The sequence below is a fragment of the Sminthopsis crassicaudata genome, chromosome 6, assembly GCF_048593235.1.
Source record: "Sminthopsis crassicaudata isolate SCR6 chromosome 6, ASM4859323v1, whole genome shotgun sequence".
Taxonomy (NCBI): Eukaryota; Metazoa; Chordata; class Mammalia; order Dasyuromorphia; family Dasyuridae; genus Sminthopsis; species Sminthopsis crassicaudata.
The window spans coordinates 107,243,380-107,267,871 of record NC_133622.1 but is presented as its reverse complement, the minus strand read 5'-3'; the positions used below and the strand labels follow the sequence as shown (position 1 = coordinate 107,267,871).

The 24,492-nt window shown below is 34.1% G+C and overlaps 1 protein-coding gene across 2 annotated transcripts in view; it reads right to left on the bottom strand.

Moving 5' to 3' along the window:
• Nucleotides 1–549: 549 nt before the first annotated feature.
• TLR3 (toll like receptor 3) overlaps nucleotides 550–24,492 on the bottom strand; it is a 33,299-nt gene continuing 9,356 nt past the window's right edge. For both annotated transcript variants that reach the window (XM_074273568.1, XM_074273567.1), the window contains exons 2-5: nucleotides 20,411–20,863; nucleotides 18,276–18,467; nucleotides 3,935–5,787; nucleotides 550–961 (exon numbers count right to left, since the gene is read on the bottom strand). In XM_074273568.1, coding sequence (XP_074129669.1) covers nucleotides 733–961; nucleotides 3,935–5,787; nucleotides 18,276–18,467; nucleotides 20,411–20,854 — 2,718 coding nt within the window. In that variant the 5' untranslated portion in view covers nucleotides 20,855–20,863 and the 3' untranslated portion in view covers nucleotides 550–732. The remainder of the gene's footprint in view (nucleotides 962–3,934; nucleotides 5,788–18,275; nucleotides 18,468–20,410; nucleotides 20,864–24,492) is intronic.

The following is a 24,492-nucleotide window of genomic DNA, read 5'->3' as shown; positions in this document are numbered from 1 at the left end:
AATATTACTTTTCAATTTATTTATTCTGACCTAAACTAACAACACCAGCGTCCAAAATCAAGGAATGAAAGGAGCATATCACATAATTACCACAGTAATGTAAAGGCAAACAATATTGCCATCAAAACTCTGATTAATGCCACGACTAAGTCTGCCTTCAAAAAACTGACCCCTTTATTTCAGGAGAGAGATAATAGACAAAAAAATGTGTGCTAGAATGTACCATATATTTTTTACTGTTGCTGCTGCTAAGGATGATAGCTAGTAATTATGTGGGGTTTTAAGGTTTGCAAAGTGCTTTTCAGATTATTATTATCTTCTTTAATTAATTATTATTTATTTATTATTATCTCACTTGATCCTTACAACATTGTGCTATTATTAACTCCATATTATAGATGAAGAAACCAATATTGGCAGAAGTTAAATGAATTATCCAATGTCACACAATAAGCTTCTATGATTGGATTTGAACTTGAATATTACTGACTCCATAGCTAGCATTCCCTGCACCACTTAAATTAAACACTATTGTAAGGTGACAAATGGTATTTAAAAATTAATAAAACATTTATTTTTTAAAATGCAAGTATCGTTTAAGATTTTTTTAAAGTAAACAACTTGGAGAAGAGAGTGCACCGTCCAATTTACAATGTAATTCCCATTTATTCTGTAAATTATGATGATAGGAAATACTCCAATTTAAGTATAACATCTTTAAGGTTAGGAAATTCACTGTGTTCTATTTTTCATTCCAAGTGCTACTTTTAATTTCTGGTAAAATGCATGGGCACGTTCTTTCTGAGCTGGCCAATGCAAGATGCATTGGGACTTAAACATTCCTCTTCTTAAACAAAGGGCATGATTCAGCTTATAATCTGGAATGTCTTCAAGAAAGATCAATATGATGGAATCTAGATTTTGTTCAATTGCTTGCTGGACTGCATGATGTACCTTGAACCTGAAATTAAAAGGGAATTCTTCAATGCGTCAAAAGATTCTTTACTTCCTTAGTGTGTATTCTTCCCCTATTAACATATATCACAAACTATCATTATTATGATATTATTACTACATATTATAAATACAATGATCATTACTACTAGTATGAGGAGTACTACCACTATCACCATTTATATAGCTCTTTATTATCTACAAAATGCTTTACATGTTATCTCATCTCCTACGTTTCATTGGTGATGTTCAGTCATTTCATTTGTGTCCAGCTCTTTCTCACCCAATTTGGGGTTTTCTAGGCAAAGATTATGAAATGATTTGCCATTTTCTTTTCCAGTTCATTTTATAGATGAGGAACTGAAGCAAACAGTGTTAAGTGACTTGCCCAGGATCACAGCTGGTAGATGTCTGAGATCAGATTTGAACTCAGATAGATGAATCTCCCTGATGCCAGTTCTAGTATTCTATTCACTATATCACCTAGTAAATTGTAATAAATTGAGTGACTTGCCCCAGATTACTCAGCCATAGCCAATGTAAGTCAAGGTAGAATTAGAATACAGAACTTCTTGACTGTATGGCCTGCACCCTGTTCACTATGCCTTTAAATTTTCTAATATGTAATATAATCTCTCAAATCAATGCTATTGTAATGTGTTTTTTAAAGGATCTTAAATATGGAGTATAAAAGAATTTTAGAAGATATTTAATCTAACTCCTACATTTTACACTTGAGGAAACTGAGAATCTGAGATTAATTGGTTAAGGTAAGTGGCAGATCTGGGTTAAATTCAGGTCTGAATCCACATGATCTCTTTAACCTTTCCTAGTTCTCCCAGCAAACCATTCCTGCTCTACATATACTTTTCTCCCTGAAAAGAGTTGACACTTTTTATAACTAATTCAAATACAGAATCTTTGAATCTCATATCTCTTCATCTTTCTGCTATTCTTGCCTACCAATTCCCAATTGTGGGCTACCCCCTCCATTCCTCATCTGTATTTGTACTACCCAAACTACTGGAAACTAATAGAATGAGTCAAACAATCATGGAGATTAGGTTCACAACAAAGTGCTAGCATCTATTTTCAAATGAGCCCTCACTGCTGTATATCAATAATTTTATTCTTCATTTCTCAAATACCTTTTCAAGTTCAAAATTCTAGTGACTATGTCTTGCTCAGCAGAACATCTTAATTCCTACTTTACTGAGAAATCCATTGCATGCCTTTTCATTTTCCCAGAATCTCTCTATATTGTTCAATATTCCCCTCCTTTTTTTGGGGGGATCCAATACCTGAAAAAATAGTGGTCCTTTTACTGGGTAAGATTAAATCTCTTCTAATTATGCTTTTAATCACACCACTCCCTTCTGGGTCTCCTCTGTTAACTTGTTTTTTCATCTCCAAACTTTTTCTACACACTCTTTCCTCACAGTCCACAGAAGGGATTACATCCTCCCCTTGAATAAAATAGTCAAAAACTTCTTTGACTGATTTTTGGCATCCTTTTAAACTTTTGAGCTATATCTCCCTTCCTTTTCACTGCCAAATTATCAGTAAGTCACCTATATCAGCTCCTCTGTGTGCTTATATCCCACTCACTTTCAACCCCTTTGCTTCCAGTGCCACCACTCAAAATATCATCAACAATCTCTTCATCTTTAATACCCAATGGTTTTCTCTTAGACCTCACCATGCTTAAGATTTTTTCAGATTTTGATATTATTTGTGATCTTCTAATCTTGGATATTCTTTACTTCCTTGGTTTCTTACACTCTTCATTTCATGATATAAATCTATTTTTACCACTTTCCAGTTTCCTTTACTGTGTCATCCTCCATCTCCTACTTCCAAAGAATAGGCAACCCCAAAGCTCCTTGTCGGGCTTCCTTGTCTTGGAGGTCTTCTCTCTTAGATCTATATATCATCGCCACAGAAATGACTTATAAACATATATCTAGTCCAAATATATCTCCTAAATTGCAATCTCACATCAACTACCTTCTGTATATCTTTGCCTGAAAGTCTGAAATTCAGCATGTGTCAAAGAATTTCCCTTTCAGTTTTTTCTTAAAAAAAAAAAAAAAGCTCTGAATTTCAGGAAATGTTATGTATGCATATATGGATGTATATATATATGGGGGCAGCTAGTTGGTACAGTAGATAAAGGGCTAGACCTGGAATCATAATGACTTGAATTCAAATCAAATCAAATTCAAATAGCAGATACTTGCTAGCTCAGTGATCCTGAGGAAGTTGGTTAAGTTTTGCCTGCCTCAGTTTCCTCATATATAAAAATATATATGTGCACAAATATGTATGCATATGTAATATATCTGCATGTATGTAGATACATATATTTAATATATGTATTATGTATAATTACACATATATAGGAGGAAGAAAAGAGGGGAAGGAAAAAAGTGCTTTTTTTTATTAAGCACTTTCTATGTGCAAGACACTGGATTAAGTGCTTTAAAAGTAGTATATCATTTGCTCCTCACAATAACCCTGGAAAGTAAGTGCTATTATCATCTCCATTTTACAGATGAGGAAATTGAGGCAGACAGCTATCAAATGACTTCTCCAAGGACAGCCAGCTAATAAGTGTCTTGAGGTCAAATATGAACTTTGATCTTTCTGGATTGCAGACCTAGTGCTCTTTGTACAATAATCCCACCTAACTGCCTCTATGGGGCAACCGGATAGAGTGCCAGTCAGCAGACTCCTCTTTTTGAGTTCAAATTCAGCCTGAAACACTTGATAGCTCAATAACACTGAGCAAACACTTAATCCTATTTGCCTCAGTTTCCTCATTTGTAAAATGAGTTAAAGAAGAAAATGACAAACTACTCCAGTATGTTTGCCAAGAAACCTCAAATGAATTACAAAGAGGCTGAAACAACTAAACAATATTGCCTTTATGAAAAGAGATCCCTTAATATACATGCACATCCCATATATATTAACTTACCTTTTACACAAGGGATCTTTCAAAAGATTTTTTGTTACAACAAAAATAATCTTCTTGCTCCTTTTTATGCTGTGCACAATTGCTTCAAGTTCAGGCATGCCAGCTTCAAAATCCCTTTCCTCTAGACAGAATCTGAGGGACTGGTCTTTTTCTTCAAGAGGAGAAAAATGCTTCCAGATCCATTGTGCATCTTCTCGGGCATGGACCACATAAGCTGCATAGTCAGGCTTCTCTGCCTGGTGATCAATTTCTTTGAAACCAAGGACTCGGTGTATGGTCACATTCCAGTAAAAGGCTATTCTCCAGCCTTGAAAGTGGACAAGCATGACAACAAACATCAGAGTGAATAGGAAACTGGTATTTATCATGAAGAGTATCTTAAAAGGCGCACTATCTTTGCAGGAAGCAGTATCAAAGGCCATCACTGAGGTAGCATGAAATTGTGGTGGAGTGTTGCAGAGGTAATGATTAGGCTGATCCTTGATATTTGTATGGGTTCCATTTAACCAATTAGCAAACCAAGCTATACTTTCACAGGTGCAATCAAATGGATTGAAACTCATATCTAAAACACTCAGATTCTGGAAAGCGGGTCCAAAAACACTCTTCTCAACAGATGTTATAAGATTCTTTTGCAGGTTCAATGATGTCAGGGATATCTGATCATCAAACAGAGAGTCTGGGAGTAAATTCAGATTGTTTAATCCTAAATCAATCATCTTTAGATGAGACAAACCCTTAAAGACAGCTGCTGGAATTTCATCAAAGCCATTAGACTCTAAATTAAGTATGTGGAGTCGAAAAAGACCTTTCAGAAAAAGAACGGGCCCACCAGGATTAGCATGTTTCCAAAGTCGAGCTAAGTTATTGTGTTGCAGATTCAAAATTTCCAGTTGACTGAGTCCTTTTAACATTTCATCATTTATGTTTGCTATGTTGTTGTTGCTGAGGTCTAGAATGGTCAGATTCTGAAGAGGATGAAAAGGAGATGGAGAAATATCCAACTGTTTGCAAGCTACTCTGCGGAGCATCAGTCTTTTGAGGCTTGGGACTGAAATAAATGAGTCACTAGTCAATGTTAGATTTTTGTTATAGGAAAGGTAAATCTCCATGATGTTATCCAGACCTTTCCACTCTTGGCCGGTAAGTTCTTGACTAATTTCATTCAGACCTAGGTCAAGGACTTTTAGATGGCCCAACCAAGAGAATGTTCCAGGCTCTATCCGAGAGATTTTGTTTCTAGTCAAGTTAAGAATAAGTAAGGGAGAATGAGCAAGGGATAAGAAGGTAGCATTGGTTAGAGTCTTTAAATATGTAAAGGAGCTAGATAAAATTATATGTCTCAGACTTGTTAATCCTGTGAACATATTGCTGGTAATGCCCAAAAGATTGTTATCCTCTATGCTAAGATATTCCAAACATTTTAACCACTGGAAGGAAAAATCGTCTATCTTAGGAAAGGAAAACATGGCATTTCTTGGTTTACTGAAGGTTCTTTTCAAGTTCAAATATTTTACCTTAGAGAGTCCATAAAAGGAGCGAGAAGATAGGTAGCCTATGTTATTATACTCCAATCCCAGCCATTCCATATGTGAAAGCCAAGCAAAGGAATCATTAGCTATTGCTGACAAACCATTATGGGAAAGGTCAAGCATAGTGAGATTTGTCTGGTTCAGGCCTTTGAAAGTCATGTTGGAAATTTTTGTAAGTTGTATGTTGCTCAGAGAAAGGATCTGAACACTTGTGCCTGATAATTCTAAACAAAGCTCTTCTGTGAGTACAGGCCCAAGCTGAACATTGTTCAAAGAAAGACCATACAATTTTCCAATTGACTGAAAGCATCCTGGAGAAAACTGGAAAAATAAAAATAAGAAATAAAAAACAATTAGTGGTTATTTTACATTACAACATAGTTCTATATTCTTTCAGAAAAGTAAGAAGCCAGGTGGTGATACAATGGGTGGACTTTGGGTCTAGAGTCAAGGAGATCTGAGTTCAAATCCTCTGTAAGACGTTTAGTAGTTTTGTGACCTTAGATAAGACATATAATCTCTATTTGCCTCAGTTTCCTCAACTGTAAAAATGAGAATAAAAATAGTACCTACCTCCTGGGGTTATTATGAGAATCAAATGAGATAAAAATTGTGAAATGTTTAGCATCATATCTGGGATGTGATAGGTGCTTTATAAATGCTAGCTACTTAGTAATAAGTTGGATACAGTTTTGCTTTTCTAGAAAGTGGATCTGCCTAAGTTCCCAAGAAGTTATCTTATGTGAAACTGAAAAGGAAGTTGAGAAGTGGACAGAGTATTATTATACTTGGGCTCAAACTCCATCTCTGGCACCTTCTAGCTATGTGACTGAGCAAATCCCTTAATGTACCTATGCATCATTTTCTTATTAGATAAAATTGATGTATTTTATTTATATGTCTTAATTGGAAGGCAACATGGTACCATGAATGGAGAATCAGTTTCAGAGATAAGAAGTACTTGGCTCAAGGTTCTACCCTGGCATAGATTATTTTGTAAATTTGAGCAAATCACTTAATTTCTCCACTCCTCAGATACTTACTAAATGTATGACTCTGAAAAAAAATACAACTTAATCTTTCTGGGCTTCAGACTTCTCATCTATAAAAGGAGTTGGATTTAATGGTCTTTAAGGTCCCTTCCAGCTCCTATAGAGGATCCTATGGATTGCAAGCAAGTAATGATATGAATTGGAAGAGGAAATTCCCCCCCCCCGGGAGCTCCCCACACTATTAAAATCACAGTTTGGAGATTAACATCATTCTCCCCCCCCAAAAAAGATCATCCTATTTATCTTACAAAGCTTTTAGTAAAAAGTAGTTTATAAAGCTTAAAGAATGAAACAAAATTGAGTAATAAATATCACACCCCAAATAATCTAGATTTTCTCTGAAAATAAAGAATATAAAAGATTTTGATTATTAAATATTACACTCAAATACAGCATTGTTCATATACTTGAAGAAGTTCTTTCCTTACTATGTGACCTTGAATAGATTACTTATAACTTCTCTGAGCTTCTGGTTCCTCAACTGTAAAATGATAATGATACATTTCTACTTATCTTTCAGGACTAATGTGAGAAAAAGTTAATAACAAACTATAGAGGCTAATATAAAATTTGGACCATCCAAATTCTTAGGCAGTATTTTCTGGGGAGTCACCATGTTCAATCCACTTTGATTAAGGTGTCTTGTCAGTGAAAGTAGAGAAGATGATCCTATAGAAAGGTGGTAGGGCTGTGTTCATAGTGGGCCTAGAATGCTAGACAAAGAAGCTTGAATTTGATTCTATGGGCAATTGAGAGTTCTGAGAAGAAGTGTCAAGGCTAAATCTGGGCAAAAGACTAGAAGGGAAGCAAATGGATGGCACAAGACCCACTGGAGGCTTCTGCAGTCTCTCTCTCCTCACCTCTGCCTCTGAGTGTCTCCAAATTTCCATCAGACTTCAAACTGAAATGCCATTTTCTACATTAAGATCTTTTCTGTTTTCTCTAGCTGTTAAAGTGCCTTCTTTCCAAAATTACCAAGTTTCTATTTTGTTTATGTTTATGTCCATTGTCTTTCCAGATAGATTGAAAGTTCCTTGAGGACAAGTTTTTATTTGATTTTTTTATACTTAGTGCCTAATATTATATCTGGCACATAGAAAGTTCCAACTAAATACTTGATTGATTGATTGATAGTCCAGGCTAATGAGAATCTATACTTGACACTGTGTGTTTGAGGGAGAAGAAGCAGTAGAATTAAAGAAAAGAAAATAAATATGAAATAAAGATAAAGAAGAAGAAATAATAGGACTTAGAAATTGATATATATAAGAATTTGAGAGAATAGAAGCAGTAATAATAAAAATAGCAATAACAAAAATATCACATATAACTCTTACTATGTGATAGCACTGTGCTATTATAATTTATAATTATAATTATCTCATTTCATTCTCATGACAACCCTGAGGTATTATTTATATTATTATTATCACCCCCATTTTACAGATGAGCAAACTGAGGAAACCAGCGGTTTAATGACTTGACTAGGGTTATATACTTATTTAGTGTCTGAAGCAGAATTTCAACTTTGTTTATCCTGACCACCTGTTGCTGCAGTACCCCCATTTCTCCAAAAAGAAATAGAATGTTGGTGGCCAACATCTTATTAATGAGTCTCTTGACAATGTGTGTCCTTAGACAAAAGACACATGATCGTTTCTAGTTTGTTAAAAACTCTCAAAACTTGAAATCCAGTTTTCAGGAAGTCAGGATCACTCTATGCTAGGACAAGATATCAAAGTAGAACTGCAGTGAAATTCTCTTGACCTGGGTCTAGGACCCAGATTTCAGGGGATACATGAACTTGGATGGAAAGCTAATTAGCATTTTTCTTTATTTTTCCTAACCTTTGGTTTTCTTTCTGATTTTATATATTTTGTATTAAAAACCATTAACCAGAGTGGAGACAAGATGATGGAGAGGACACACATTTCTTTCTGACTTTCTTCTACTACCCTTACACTAATTACGAAATCCAGCCTCTGAATTAATTCTGGACTGGCAGAATCCATGAATATTGGGAGTGCAGCAAATTAACAGCAGAAGATAATTTCAAAGATTGCCAGAAAATGTCTACTTCAGTCGGGCACAGGAGGAGGTGGCCAGGTGAAGAACACCAGTGCACACTATGCAGACTTGGAACTATGCATGGTCTCTATGGGGAGGTGCAGATTCCATGTGGTGTAGAATCTATGGGGAGGCATCTACTCCAGTGTTGGCTATTCTTTTGGGGCTGCAAGCCAATAGCTCAGCAGAGAAATTATAAAACATCCAACACAAACACTAAAAGTAAATAGAGAACCCCTAAATGCCAAAGTCTAAGAGGACTTAGCCATTCCCAACAAGTACCGGGAGTGAATCAGCGCAGACCCAGCAGAGCTGTGGTTGCTTTGCTGCCACATGTAGAGGAAGCTTGGAAAACCTCTCTTGCGCTAAAAGCAGATCCTAATTTTTTTTAATGAGTAAAAAGGCATAGTTAGTTTCTATGGTGAAAGAGAAGAACAGATTTCAAACCCTGAGGAGACTAACAGCAGATTGTCTCCAGATGAAGCCCTAAAGGGTGATATTCCCTGGTCCCCATCACACAAGGCTCTCCTAGAAGAAATAAAAAAAGTTCTCAAAAGAAAGCTAGAAGAAAAATGGGGAAAGGAAAGGAAAACTTTGCAAGAGGGTTTGGAAAAGGCATATAATTCATTAAAAGATAGATTTGAGAAAATGGAAAAAGAAAACAACTCCCAGAAAAACAGAATTTGTAAAATGGAGAAAGAAAATAATTCCTTAAAAAAACAAAATTTGTGAAATGGGAAAAAAATCCATAGAATAAAACAACTTATTTAAAAACTCAGTTGGACAAATACAAAAAGAAATAAACAAAAAGCAAATGAAGAAAATAATTCACTAAAAATCAGAACTAAATAAATGGAAATGAATGACTCAATGAGACATCAAGAATCAGTCAAGCAAAATCAAAAAAAAATAGAAAAAAATGTAAAATACCTATTTGGGAAAACAACTGACCTGGAAAAATAGATCTAGAAGAGACAAGCTAAGGATTATTGGATTCCCTGGTCACCATGATGAAAAAGAGCCTAGACACTATTTTTTTAGGAAATCACCGTAGAGAACTGCCCTGATGTCATAGAATCAGAAGGCAAAATAGCTGTTGAAAGAATTCACCTAACACCACCTGAAAGAGAGTGCAAGGGCTTTACATCTCAGGAAGAGGCAGAGGAAAACTATTACATTTGAGGGAAAGAAGGGAAGGGGATAAACATTGTGTGAATCTTACTCTTATCAGATTTGGCTCAAAGAGAAAATATTATACATGTTTGGTTTACAGAGAAACTTCTCTCACCTTGTTGAAAAGTGGGGGGAAAGGCAAAAAGGTAAAGGCTTCTAGGCTAAATAGAAGGAAATACAGAAATAATAGGGGAAAGATATAAGAAAGGGGAGGGACTCTAAAGGGGGGAGGAATTCTAAAGGGGGGAGGGCTGCTTGAGGCAAGGGGTGCTTATAAGTTAAATACTGGGGAGTGGGGAAAGGGAAAAGGAAAGAGAAAAGTATAATCTGGGGATAATGAGATGGCAGGAAATACAGAATTAGTAGTTTTAACTGTAAATGTGAAGGGGGTGAACTCCCCCATAAAGTGGAAACAGATACCAGACTAGATTAAAAGCCAGAATCCTACAATATGTTATTTACAAAAAACACATTTAAAGCAGAGTGATACATACAGAGTAAAGGCAAAAGGCTAGAGCAGAATCTATTATGCTTCAGATGAAGTAAAAAAAGCAGGGATAACTATCCTGATCTCAGATCAGGCAAAAGCAAAAATGATCTAATTAAAAGAGATAAGGAAGGAAACTATATCTTGTTAAAGGGTACCATAGATAATGAAGCAAAATCAATACTAAATATATATTCATCAAGTGGTATAGCATGAAGATTCCTAAAGGAGAAGTTAAGAGAGCTGCAAGAAGAAATAGACAGCAAAACCATAATAGTGGGAGATTTCAACCTTGCTTACGCAGAAATAGATAAATCAAACCACAAAATAAATAAGAAAGAAGTTTTTTTTTTTTTTTTTCCCACTGCATTAAGTTCTTTTCTAAATTAATTAATTAATTAATTTTAGTATAGCTTTTTATTTACAAGATATATGCATAGGTAATTTTTCAGCATTGACAATTGCAAAACCTTTTGTTCCAACCTTTCCCCTCCTTCCCCCCACCTCCTCCCCCAGATGGGAGGTTGACCAATACATGTTAAATATGTTAAAGTATAAGTTAAATACTATATATATATATACATGTCCAAACAGTTATATTGCTGTACAAAAAGAATTGGACTTTGAAATATGTACAATTAACCTGTGAAGAAAATAAAAAATGCAGGTGGATAAAAATAGAGGGATTGGGAATTCTATGTAGTGGTTCCTAGTCATCGCCCAGAGTTCTTTCACTGGGTGTAGTTGATACAATTCATTACTGCTCTATTGAAACTAATTTGGTTCATCACATTGTTAAAGAGGGCCACATCTATCAGAATTAATCATCATATAGTATTGTTGTTGGAGTATATAATGATCTCCTGGTCCTGCTCATTTCACTTAGCATCAGTTCATGTAAGTCTCTCCAGGCCTTTCTAAAATCATCTTGTTGGTCTTTTCTTACAGAACAATAATATTCCATTATATTCATATACCACAATTTATTCAGCCATTCTCCAATTGATGGGCATTCACTCAGTTTCCAGTTTCTGACCACTACAAAGAGGGCTGCCACAAACATTCTTGCACATACAGGTCCCTTGCCCTAATAAGAAATAACTTAAAGAAATAAATAGAATATTAGAAAAGTTAGGTATGATAGATCTTTGGAGAAAACTGAATGGAGACAGAAAGGAATATACTTTCTTCTCAGCAATTCATGGAATCTATACAAAAATTGACCATATATTAGAACATAAAGACCTCATCATCAAATGCAGAAAGGCAAAAATAATAAATGCATCTTTTTCAGTTACAATGCACTAAAAATTACATTCAATAAAAAGACAGGGGAAAATAGACCAATTAATAATTGGAAAGTAAATAATATCATCCTAAAGAATGAATGGGTGAAATAGCAAATCATAGACACAATAATTTCATCCAAAAGAATGATAATAATGAGACAACATACCAAAATTTGTGGGATGCAGCCAAAGCAGTAATAAGAAGAAATTGTATATCTCTACAGGCTTACTTGTATAAAATAGAGAAAGAGATGATCAGTGAATTGGGCTTGCAACTAAAAAAAACCTAGAAAAAGAGCAGATTAAAAAACCCCAATCAAATACCAAACTTGAAATTCTAAAAATAAAAGGAGAGATTAATAAAATTGAAAGCAAAAAAATATATTGAATTAATAAATAAAGCTAAGAGCTTGTTTTGTGAAAAAAAAAATAGAAAAACCTTTAGTAAATTTGATTGGAGAAAGGAAAGAGGAAAATCAAATGATTAGTCTTAAAAATGAAAAGTGAGAACATTCCACTAATGAAGAGGAAATTAGAGCAATAATTAGGAGTTACTTTGTCCAACTTTATGCCAGTAAATTATAACCTAGGTGAAATGGAGGAATACTTACAAAAATATAGATTGCCCAGATAAACAAAGGAGGAAATAATTTGCTTAAATATTCCCATTTTAGAAAAAGAAATAGAACAAGCTATTAATCAACTCCCTAAGAAAAAATCCCCAGGACCAGATTTATTTACATGTGAATTCTACCAAACATTTAAAGAACAATTAACCCTAATGCTATATAAATTATTTGAAAAAATAGGGAATTAAGGAGTCCTATGAAATTCCTTTTATAAACCAGGTAGGTTGAAAACAGAGAAACAAATTATAGGTCAATCTCCCTAATGAATAATGATGCTAAAATCTTAAATAAGATATAGCCAAAATAGTACAGAAAATCATCCCCAGCATAATTCACCATGATCAAGTAGGATTTATACCAGGAATGTAGGGCTGGTTCAATATTAGGAAAACTATTAGTATAATTAACCATATTAATAACCAAATTAACAAAAACCATATAATCATCTCAATAGATGCAAAAAAAAGCATTTGATAAAATCCAACACCCATTCCTATTAAAAACACTTGAGAGTATAGAAACAAATGGACTTTTCCTTAAAATAATCAGTAGCATCTATTTAAAACCATCAGTAAGCAATCATATGTAATGGGGATAAACTGGAACCATTCTCAGTAAGATCAGGAGTGAAACAAGGCTGCCCACTATCACCATTACTATTTAATATTGTATTGGAAATGCTAGCTTTGGCAATAAAAGTCAAGAAAGAGATTAAAGGAATTAGAGCAGGTAATGAGGAAACTAAATAATCACTCTTTGCAGATGATATGATGGTATACTTAGAGAACCCTAGAGATTCTACTAAAAAGCTATTAGAAATAATCCACAACTTTAATAAAGTTGCTGGATACAAAATAAACCCACATAAGTAATTGCCATTCTTATATATCACTAACAAAATCCAACAGTTAGAGTTGTAAAGAGAAATTCCATTTAAAGTAACTACTGATAATATAAAATATTTAGGAATCTATCTGCCAAGGGAAAATCAGGAACTATATGAGAAAAACTACAAAACACTTTCCACACAAATAAAGTCAGATCTAACCAATTGGAAAAATATTAAATGCTCTTGGAGAGGGTGAGCAAATATAATAAAGATGACAATACCATGTAAACTAATCTATTTATTTAGTGCTATACCAATTAGACTCCAAAAAAACTATTTTAATGACCTAGAAAAAATAACAACAAAATTCATATGGTCAAGAATTTCAAGGGAACTAATGAAAAAAAAAAAAATCAAATGAAGGTGGCCTAGCTGTACCAGATCTAAAATTATATTATAAATCAGTGGTTATCAAAACCATTTGGAATTTGCTAAGAAATAGACTAGTTGATCAATGGAATAGGTTAGGTTCAAAGGACAAAACAGTCAATAACTTTAATAATCTAGTGTTTGACACAAAGACCCCAGCTTTTGGGATAAGAACGCATTCTTTGACAAAAACTGCTGGAAAAATTGGAAATTAGAATGGCAGAAACTAGGCATTGATCCATAATTAACACCTTACACCAAGATAAGGTCAAAATGGGTTCATGAATAAAGAATGAGGTAGGCATAAAGAATGAGATTATAAATGAATTAGAAGAACATAACATAGTTTACTCTCAGCCCTGTGGAAGAGAAAGGAATTTATGACCAAAGAAGAACTAGATATCATTATTGATCACAAAATAGAATATTTTGATTATATCAAATTGAAAAGTTTTTGTACAAACAAAACTAATGCAGACAAGATTAGAAGGGAAGCAATAAACTGGGTAAACATTTTTACAGTCAAAGGTTCTGATAAAGGCCTCATTTCCAAAATATATAGAGAATTGACTCTAATTTATAAGAAATCAAGCCATTCTCCAATTGATAAATGGTCAAAGGATATGAATAAACAATTCTCAGACGAAGAAATTGAAACTATTTCTAGACATATGCAAAGGTGCTCCAAGTCATTATTAATCAGAGAAATGCAAATTAAGACACCTCTGAGATATCACTAGTCAGATTGGCTAGAATGACAGGGAAAGATAATGCAGAATGTTGGAGGAGATGTGGGAAAACTGGGACACTGATACATTGTTGGTGGAATTGTGAATTCATCCAGCCATTCTGGAGAGTGATTTGGAACTAAGCTCAAAAAGTTATCAAACTTTGATCCAGCAGTGTTACTACTGGGCTTATATCCCAAAGAGATTTTAAAGAAGGGAAAGAGACTTGTATGTGCAAAAATGTTTGTGGCAGCCCTCTGTGTAGTGGCCAAAAACTGAAAACATAGATGTTCATCAATTGGAGAATGGCTGAATAAATTGTGGAATATGAATATTATGGAATATTATTGTTCTGTAAGAAATGACCAACAGGATGATTTCAGATAGGCCTGGAGAGACTTATATGAACTGATACTGAGTGAAATGAGCAGGATCAGGAGATCATTATATACTTCAACAACAATACTATATGATGATCAATTCTGATGGATGTATCCCTCTTCAACAATGTGATGAACCAAATTAGTTTCAATAGAGCAGTAATGGATTGAACCAGCTATATCCAGAAAAAGAACTCTGGGAGATGACTATGAACCACTACATAGAATTCCCAATCCCTGTATTTTTGTCCACCTGCATTTTTTATTTCCTTCACAGGTTAATTGTACACTATTTCAAAGTCCTATTCTTTTTGTACAGCAAAATAACTGTTTGGACATGTATACATATATTGTATTTAACTTATACTTTAACATATTTAACATGTATTGGTCAACCTGCCATCAGGGGGAGGGGGTGGAGGGAAGAAGGGGGAAACTGGAACAAAAGGTTTTGCAATTATCAATGCTGAAAAATTACCCATGCATATATCTTGTAAATGAAAAGCTATAATAAAAAAAGAATATTATAAATAAATTAGAATATAAGATAATTTATCTCTCAGACCTATGGAGGAGAAAGGAATTTATGACCAAAGAAGAACTAGAAATCATTATTGATCATAAAATAGACATTTTGATTAATTAAGTTAAAAAGTTTTTTGTACAAATAAAACTAATGCAGAGAAGATTAGAAGGGAAGCAATAAACTGGGAAAACATTTTTACAATCTAAGGTTCTGTTAAAGGCCTCATTTCCAAATTATATAGGGAATTTACTCAAATTGATAAGAAATCAAGCCATTTTCCAATTGATAAATGGTCAAAGGCTATGAACAGACAATTTTCAGATGAAGAAATTGAAACTATCTCTAATCATATGAAAGAGTGTTCCAAATCACTATTGATCAGAGAAACGCAAATTAAGACAACTCTGAGATATCATTACACACCTGTCAGATTGGCTAAGATGACAGGAACAAATAATAATGAATGTTGGAGGGGATATGGGAAAACTGGGACACTGATATGATACATTGTTGGTGGAGTTGTGAACAAATCCAACCATTCTGGAGAGCAATTTGGAACTATGCTCAAAAAGTTATCAAAGTGTGCATACCCTTTGATCTAGCAGTGTTTCTACTGGGATTATATCCCAAAGAGATCTTAAAGGAGGGAAAGGGACCCACATGTGCAAAAATGTTTGTTGCAGACCTTTTTTAGTGGCTAGAAACTGGAAACTGAATGAATGCCCATCAATTGGAGAATGGTTGAATAAATTATGGTATATGAATGCTATGGAATATTATTGTTTTGTAAGAAACAACCAGGAGGATGATTTCAGAGAGGCCTGGAGAGACTTCTATAAACTGATGCTAAGTGAAATGAGCAAAACCAGAAGATCATTATACATGGCAACAAGAAGACTATATGAGGATCAATTCTGATGGACATGGCTCTCTGCAACAATAAGATGATTCAAACCAGTTCTAATTGTTCAGTAATGGAGAGGCCTCTGTACCCGGAGAAATGAGTGTGGACCACAACATAGCATTTTCACTCTCTGTTATTGTTTGCTTACATTTTTTGTTTTCCTTCTCAGGTTTTTTTTCTTTCTTTCTAGATCCGATTTTTCTTGTGCAGCAAGATAACTGTATAAATATGTATACATATATTGTATTTAACATATATTTTAACATATTTAACATGTATTAGACTAACATATCTAGGAGAGGAAGTGAGTGAAGGAGGGGAAAATTTGGAACAGAACGTTTTGCAAGGGTCAATGTTGAAAAATTACCCATGCATAAGTTTTGTAAATAAAAAGCTAAATTAATAAATAAATAAGCAAAAGAAGCAAAACAAAACAAAACAAAAATATTAAGCAGAGACAATATCCAGACTGCCAGAGAGATTCATGTTACAGAAAAAGATTAAAAGCTTGTGTGTGCTAGAACCAGCATTTTCTTGATGCAAATTCCTTTCCCACCCCCACATCCCCATCCGATGACCTCACAATTCTCTCACTACAACCTGATTGTTCCCAGCTTTCTTCATGCAGAGTTTTAGTCAAGGCACATAAAACATCCAGTTGTGTACAGTTGGGTCTTCTTAGAATTGGCGAATGCTTGAGACTAGCAAAGTCATCAAACTCTTACTAACTAGATGTGTTTTCAAATAGAGATGAGAAGGTGGCCACCTCCAGAGAAACCAAGTTGCACAGTATTCCCATTAGACATTCTTGCCATGTTCAGACAAAATAAGTACCTCCTTTTTGTTAAATGCTCAGTGGCTTACAGGTGTCTTATTTCATTCCAATCTTGAACTTTGTTTCAGAGACACACATTTGTTTCAGAGAAACAGACATGCCCAACCGGACTCCTGAAATATTACTTCGTATTAAATTCCAGATTTCTAATTTTTCTAATATTCCAGCAATCTTCCCTGACCCAAGCTGTGTAATTGGATATTGAAATCATTGCCTTGGGGCTGAGCTTTTTTCATCAGCTCCTCTCTCTTCCCTACCTTATTTTCCAGATAGCTACAGTTTTCTTTAGTTCAGGGGCTGAGAATAAAAAGAAATGAAAGACAAAAAAATCAAGCCAAAAAGAGGTTAAAAGATGAATCCAGTTCCTAACAGGATGAGTATTCTGAGGAACACTGTAAATACTCTTCACACAAGCAGATATCAGGTAGCAGCTTGCCTTTTTTTTTTTCAGCCAATTAGGAGGAAAACATGCAATAAATATAGTTGATGAAATCAGAAAAAAAATGGGTCATCTCTAAATCCTAGTTATTGAGTCTGGCTAATCTAGGGCATAATATTCAGAAATAAGAACCAATTCTCCTTAATCAAAAAAAGATTAGAAAGGCAGAGTGGTGTTCTCAGAAGAATGATATATTTGGAGAGAGAATCTGTCTTGTTGAGTAAACTTGGCAAATCATTAACCTCTTTACACTGCTTCCTCATTTACACGAGTGACTTCTGCAGCAGAGGTTCTTAACCTCTTTGTTTTTTAATCTGACATCTGTATTTCAGCATCAGTCTTCCTTTATAATACTATGTATTTTATCTTGTGCATTTAAAACATTCTGAGAAGGGATTCCTAGCTTATCAATTTATTAATAAATAAGCATTTATCAGTCTTTCCCAAAGGAATCCATGACAACAACAACAAAAAAAAAAGATTAAGAAATGCTGATTTTAAGAGCTTTGTCTAAGATCCTCTGCTAAATTAAAATCCTATTTCAACTGGAAATTTGTCTGCAAAATAATAAATACAATGGGACAATATTTCTTTATGAAAAGCAAAGAACAGAACAAAAGTTAGTTACCTCAAAGGAGAAAAGGCAGAAGAAAATTCTGAAAATGATTTTCTAATAGGTTTATAACTCTGACCTATGGAAGAGACTTCAAGATCATCTCATCCAACTCCATGGGTTCCAACAGGCCAAGGTTTCCTCAATCTCCCTTTAAAGATGAGGCAATTTGGAATCACAGGAATAAAATCTGTGGTCTCAGATAGTATTACTATTAGTAAGTAGGGGAAACAAGAACCTAGATTATCTTACCTCTCTTTGTAAGGTAGTATGTATGCAGAGCTCTCTCTTGGGTGCAACATATTGGAAAATATAGCATTTTAAATAATCATAATGGAGACTCTAACCTTCTTTATTAGGTATTTTCAGATTTTCATCAATTGGATTCTTTTATACAGAGCTCAACTTTAAGTCAATATCATTTCTTACCTCTTTCAGTTGGTTTGAAGACAAATCAAGTTTCCTCAAGGATGAATTACTAAGATAATCAAAGTTTTCCTTTTGTAATGTGTGTATTTTGTTGTTAGTTAACAGAAGTTCCTGGAGATTTTCTAGTTGTACCTGAGTTCCTAATTTAGTAGATGATAAGCCACTGTGAGATAGATCTAATATTCGTAAATCCTGGAAGGGAGAAATTAAAAACAAAAACATGTTAGTTTTCCATTAAAAACAACCTTAAATATATCCCATAATTATCCCTAAAGTCATAATATCACCTATAATCATTATTTCAATTCTTATGATCATTATCAGTTTGGGTGCTCCCTCTAACAATATGCAGTGTCATATAGATGATCATGTTCAGGAGATCATAGATTTAAAAGTGAAGAAGTCAAAAGCTAAATTCATTGCCTTCATTTTACAGATGAGGAAACTGAAGCATAGAGAGGTCAAATAGCTTAGGTTCACATAGCAAAGAAGTGTATGAGGTGAGGTTTCAATCCTGAAGGTTGAGATGACTAGAAATGTCATTACCATTTTGCCAACCATTAGATATTAAGCTTTTCTATATTTAGCTAAGCCTATTGTTGGATGACAAGCACAACATGTCTATGCAGTTTAGTAGGATTTTTTTAGAGGTTGCATTTCAATAGTATAACCTTCAACATGATCATGACCTTTATTAATACTAAACTATTAATAAGGAACTGAAAAAGACTTTGGTGAAAGATTCTATTAAAATGTGGGAAAATCTATGCTAGAGTGTTTTTTTTGTTTGTTTTGTTTTTTAAGCAACTTAATGTTTAATTGGACTGAGCTGAATTAAACTTCTGGCTGACAAAAGTACAAAATCTTTTGGCCTACTAAAGACCATTTTTAAGGACTTAATTTCATAATATTAGTAGAATTATTTTTATCTTTTTACCCAAAATGAAAAAAATTAAACTTAATAATTATTTGTAAACTCTCTCATCATGTGTGAATAATACACTTTAAAAAATGACATTTTGATAAAGCTAAATAATGATTTCATTTATTTATTCATTTAATCATTCCACTCCAACACTGATTCAAATTGAGAAAAAAACATTAGATGGAAGCATACTATTTAAGTGTAAACTAAAAGGATAATGTGAATTAAAAGGATATTTTGAAATATCTGTTTTGCCCTACTGTATTTTTCCCCACTATTCCTGTTTGATGACAATGGTCAGGAACTGCTATGACTGTCCTCAAAAATCTCATCATTCATCATCTCACAGACAGAATCAACAACACTAAAATTTCTCTTCAATGTCTTATAAGGTGAGAGTTGGTCAACATCTATTCTCCCTTCCTGGTCTTACAACACATGTCCTAAATAGTTGCTATCAGCTCTAACTTATAAAATTGTAATTACAAAAGGAAGCAATAAAAGCTGGATTTTTTATTTGGGATTTGGACCCATGAGTTCATTGAGTCCTGCCTTGTTTTTGTTCAGATGCAGAGGAAAGACCAGAGAGATACCAGATACTCATAATCATCTGTTTCAGTTAAAGCCAAGAAACAAGCAGTTTTGTGGGATAGCTGGATAGAACATTGGACTTAGAGTCAGGAAAATTTCAGTTCAAATCTAGTCTAAGACACTTAGTAGCTGTGACTCTGGTTGAATAACTTAATCCTTATTTTCCTCAGGTTCTCTTCTGTAAAATGGGGACATATTAGAGAAGAAAATAGCAACCCACTTCAGTACCTTTGCCAAAAAAAAATCCTATAAATTCTGTGAGGTCACTGGGAAGTCAGACACGACTAAACAATTGAATAGCAACAAGCATTTATGTAGGATTTGGATCTTGGATTTGAAAGGAAGACCTGGGTTTGAATACTGCCTAAAACATTTACTGGCTGTAGGACTCTGGGCAAATCATTTTATTTCTCTTATATATAGCCAGAGATGTGTCAACTATAAAAAGGTAATAATAATATCTATATCATAGGATTATTATAAGAATCAAAAAAGATAATCTATGTAGCACATTCTGCAAATCTCCAAACTCTATATACATGTTAGGTGGTGGTGTTGTTGCTATTTACATTATTGCTATTCACATTATCTCTGGGGAAAAAAAATAAGTTTATATTACCTTTAAATTTATAAAAGGATTGTTACTGATTTTTTTAAAAGAATTGAACTTTAAGTGAAGTTCCATAAGATTTATGCAGGAGGCAAACATGGCATCAGAAATCTGGGAGAGCTCGTTGTGTTGAAGGTTCAAAACTTTCAACAGAGGCAGACTCTGGCACAATTCTGGCTCCAACTTTGAGATGCTATTGAATCCTCCATCCAAAATGACAAGTTGGTTATATCTTGTAAGATTTGCAGCTGGCAATCTTTTGAGTTGATTATGGGTCAGGTTCAAGGTTGTGATGTTGGTGGGAAGATCAGGAGGAATTTGGGTCAATTTCAAATGACTGCAATCAGCCACTTCTTGTCTGACAACACAATTTTTTACAGATTGTGTGCACACTATCTGAAGGGGCAATATCCCAAGAAGGAAATAGCTCCAATAGGACCAACATCTTTCCATGCTTATGTTCTGCAAAAGAATCCAAAACATGTACATGATTAAAAACACATGATTTTCTAAATAATTTGCCCAGATTGCTTGTTATCTATACAACCAAAATAGCCGCTCCTATTTTGATAATGCAATAAGAGTTGCATTATGGATACAAAAGGATCTTTAGAATCAGGAGGGATCTGTGTTAATCTCACTTCTGACAAATATTGACTGTATGATTATAGATAAATTAATTAATATCTGAGAATCTCATTAATTAAATTAATTAATTTAAAGTAATTTAATCAATAAAATTAATACTTTTAATTAAATTAAATAATTAATAAGTTAATTATTAATTAAATAACTTAGTCTGGAAGATACACAGCAAATGTCAATTTGCATTGATAAAGGAAGTTTCTTACCCTCTATTAATGAAATCACAGCTCCAATTCTTGTCCAAATTTCCCCCAAAAAATTACCAAATCAAGAACTGTGTTGTATAATGGATATATAGATGCACCACTGCCTGACACTCCCCCCAACACTTCTCTCCTTACACTTTAGCAACATTCCTCCTTTGATTGTATTTTGTATCTCCCATGTCTGAACATTTTCACTGACTGTACTCTAGCCTGGAGCATTCTTTCTTCTGGCCTCTCTATATTGAGATACCTTAAGACTAAAATTTAAAAACATCAAACTCCAGACTCAAGTTAATTCTTGAGTTACAAAGTCTTGCTGATCTTACTTTTCCAATTTTGATCATCAAATCAATGTCAATAATATGATAAACATGCATGTGTCAATTGAAGAATACAAATTCAATTCAACAAATGCTTTTAAACATGTATCATGGACAAAGCTTGAAAAGTATAATTGACTTATATCTGGCCTTAGAATTAGAAAGACGCTAATGCAGATTGGCTCATTCAATGTCTTGATATGTTCAGATGATTCTCGATGATGGTGCTTCCAATCTGAGTTACAGATACTATATGCAATATAAGGCACTTTTAGAAAGTATAAGGAAAATATTTGGCAATTGAAACATTTCAAAAGTAGGAATATTAGTGAGAAAAATGTACCAATCAAAGAGAAAATAGCAAGAAAGCAGGGAAGTAGTGAGAAAAGAAATGTTACAGTGTACCAAAAAAAAACATGTGAAGGATACTGCTACAACAATAATTCCTATTGACCAAAACAAAATGAATGAGTTTTGGATATGAAATCCTTTTTATTTTAACTAGAACAAATAGTACCAATAACTCAATGAATAGAAGAGGAATTAATTGATTTCTATGAAGCCAAAATTCCAAAATCATTTCCAATTGATGGGGTAACAAAATGTCTGGCATACCATTGAAGAAGCATCCCCCTTTTTATTAGTTAGGCTCACAAAGCTTTAATTTTGCTTGCAACTTATCTCTGAATCAAATAAATCTCAATAAATTCTGTAGTCAGTCAAATCCAAAGCAAGAAATAATTTTGAGGCCAAATATAATGGTTTTTTTCAGAATCTTATCAAGAAGAAAATTGTTGATTGATAAGAGGCAAAATCAAGGGTTTGATTCACTTATTTAACAATGTTCTAATAAACATTGAAATTTTATGAGAGTAAACAATGTTGTTACTATGTTCTAAATAAGGTTTCCCTTGGCCTCAGACTCTTAACACTTCCTAGCTGTGTGACCCTGGGCAAGTCACTTAACCCCAGCCTCAGAAATAAATAAATAAATAAGGTTTCCTTGTGAATCACTTTTATATTCTCTCTTTTGTGCATGTATAGAATATAAACATATTGCCCACATATATGCATACATACACACAAACACACACACAGAGACATGCATAAGTCAACTATAGAATTTATTTCCAATGGACCCTAGGTGGCACAGTACATAGAGTACCTAGCCTGGAGTCAGAAAGACTCCTTCTTGAGTTCAGATCTGGCCTTAATAGCTGTGTGACCCTGGGTAAATCACTAACTTTGATTGTCTCAGTTTTCTCATCTATAAAATGAGCTGGAAAAGGAAATGGCAAACCTCTTTATTTTTGCCAAGAAAATTCTAAATGAGGTCACAAAAAATCAGACACGACTGAAAATGAATGAAAATCAAATATAACTTAAAATGACTGAACAATAACCACAAAAGAATTTCTTTCCATTCATTTTGAATAGGGGATATAGGAAGGTTTACTAAAAGCCCAAAAATATGCAACCCTTAAAAGGGTTGGGAACTTCTGTTCTTAGGATATTAGTTGAACAATAAATGTGTACCTTCACTGGAATATGGAGATTCCTTGGTAAGATTTTCTTACTCCAATGGAATTATGAATCTAGTTCAAATATAAGGATATATAAGATCTAGTGATAATCACTGCAAATAGAGATGTGACAGAATCTCTCTCCATGAGACACACAAATGACTCTAGGGAAGCTTAGAAAACTATGAAAGGCCAATAAAAAGTCTAATAGAACAATCTGAGAGATTTAATGTAAAGAGGGGCCAGTGCCAGATAGGGAGAATAAAGTGGATAATGATGCCTTGGAAGACTTGACAGCTGAACATTGAAGAGAGTCACCAAGTAGAATTTGAGGGGAGGGAAGTTTTGGGGGAGGCTCCATTCAAGTCATAAGGAAAGACTTAGACAAAAGCACAAATGTGAAAAAGAGTAGGTTGAGAATAGGGTGTAATGAACCCAGTGTGGCCAGAGTAGAAACAGTGAAAGGGAATACTACAAATAAAGCCATAGAGAGAAGAGGGAGGGGCAAACTTTTATTAAGCACTTAATGCACTTTGTGTCTAAGCTGAAGCTTTGGGAACTTTGGAAATGGGGAATAGCATTATAGCTCAGAATGCAAATAGGCATTTCTGAGGAAGTATATTAACTCTTCTAGTTGAGAGATCTTGCATGTTATTTTCAAATATTTTCCCCAGCAGGTCCATGATGATGTTTCAAGTGGGGAAGCAAGAGGAACATACAGCACCCCCTAAACAACTTGCCCACTTTGCTTCCTACTTAAGTTTATCCAAGGCAGTCTACCTGAAAATAAATAATGCACAGGAAATGACCCTCAGCATTTGAGTTTTATATTGAAGGCTTTAGTGTATGTATATCACTAATTGTGATTTACTGTCTTAGAAAGTTGACTGAGACATTAAGAGATTAAATCACTTATCTTTAGTCACTTGTCATCAGTCCAGTCAGTATGAGTCTCAGACAGGATTTGAACTCAAATTTTCTCTGAAACCACTCTAACTCATACATACATAGTCAAATTATTTCCCTCAATAATTAATCTTACAAACTTTCTTAATTATGCCCACTGGCTAAATTTTCTCTGAACTAATTGTTTTCCAGGACAGTTTTTCCATCTTCATTCATCTATAGTAAACCTCAGAAAAAATAGTATCTCTGGTGCTAGAGGACCTGAGTTTAAACTGTATTTATGAATCCTGAACTTGTATAACCTCCCACAACGTCAGTTCCCTCACTTGTAAATTAAGAGTGATTGGACTATTTGGATTCTAAGATCCCATCTAAATTTTATTCATGTTCTAAGTCTATGCATCTATGATGCTGTTGCTTTTTATCAGCCTACAAGAAGAATGGGCAGATTCATCAAATGAATCTTCACAAATCATTTATTGTTGAGCCCT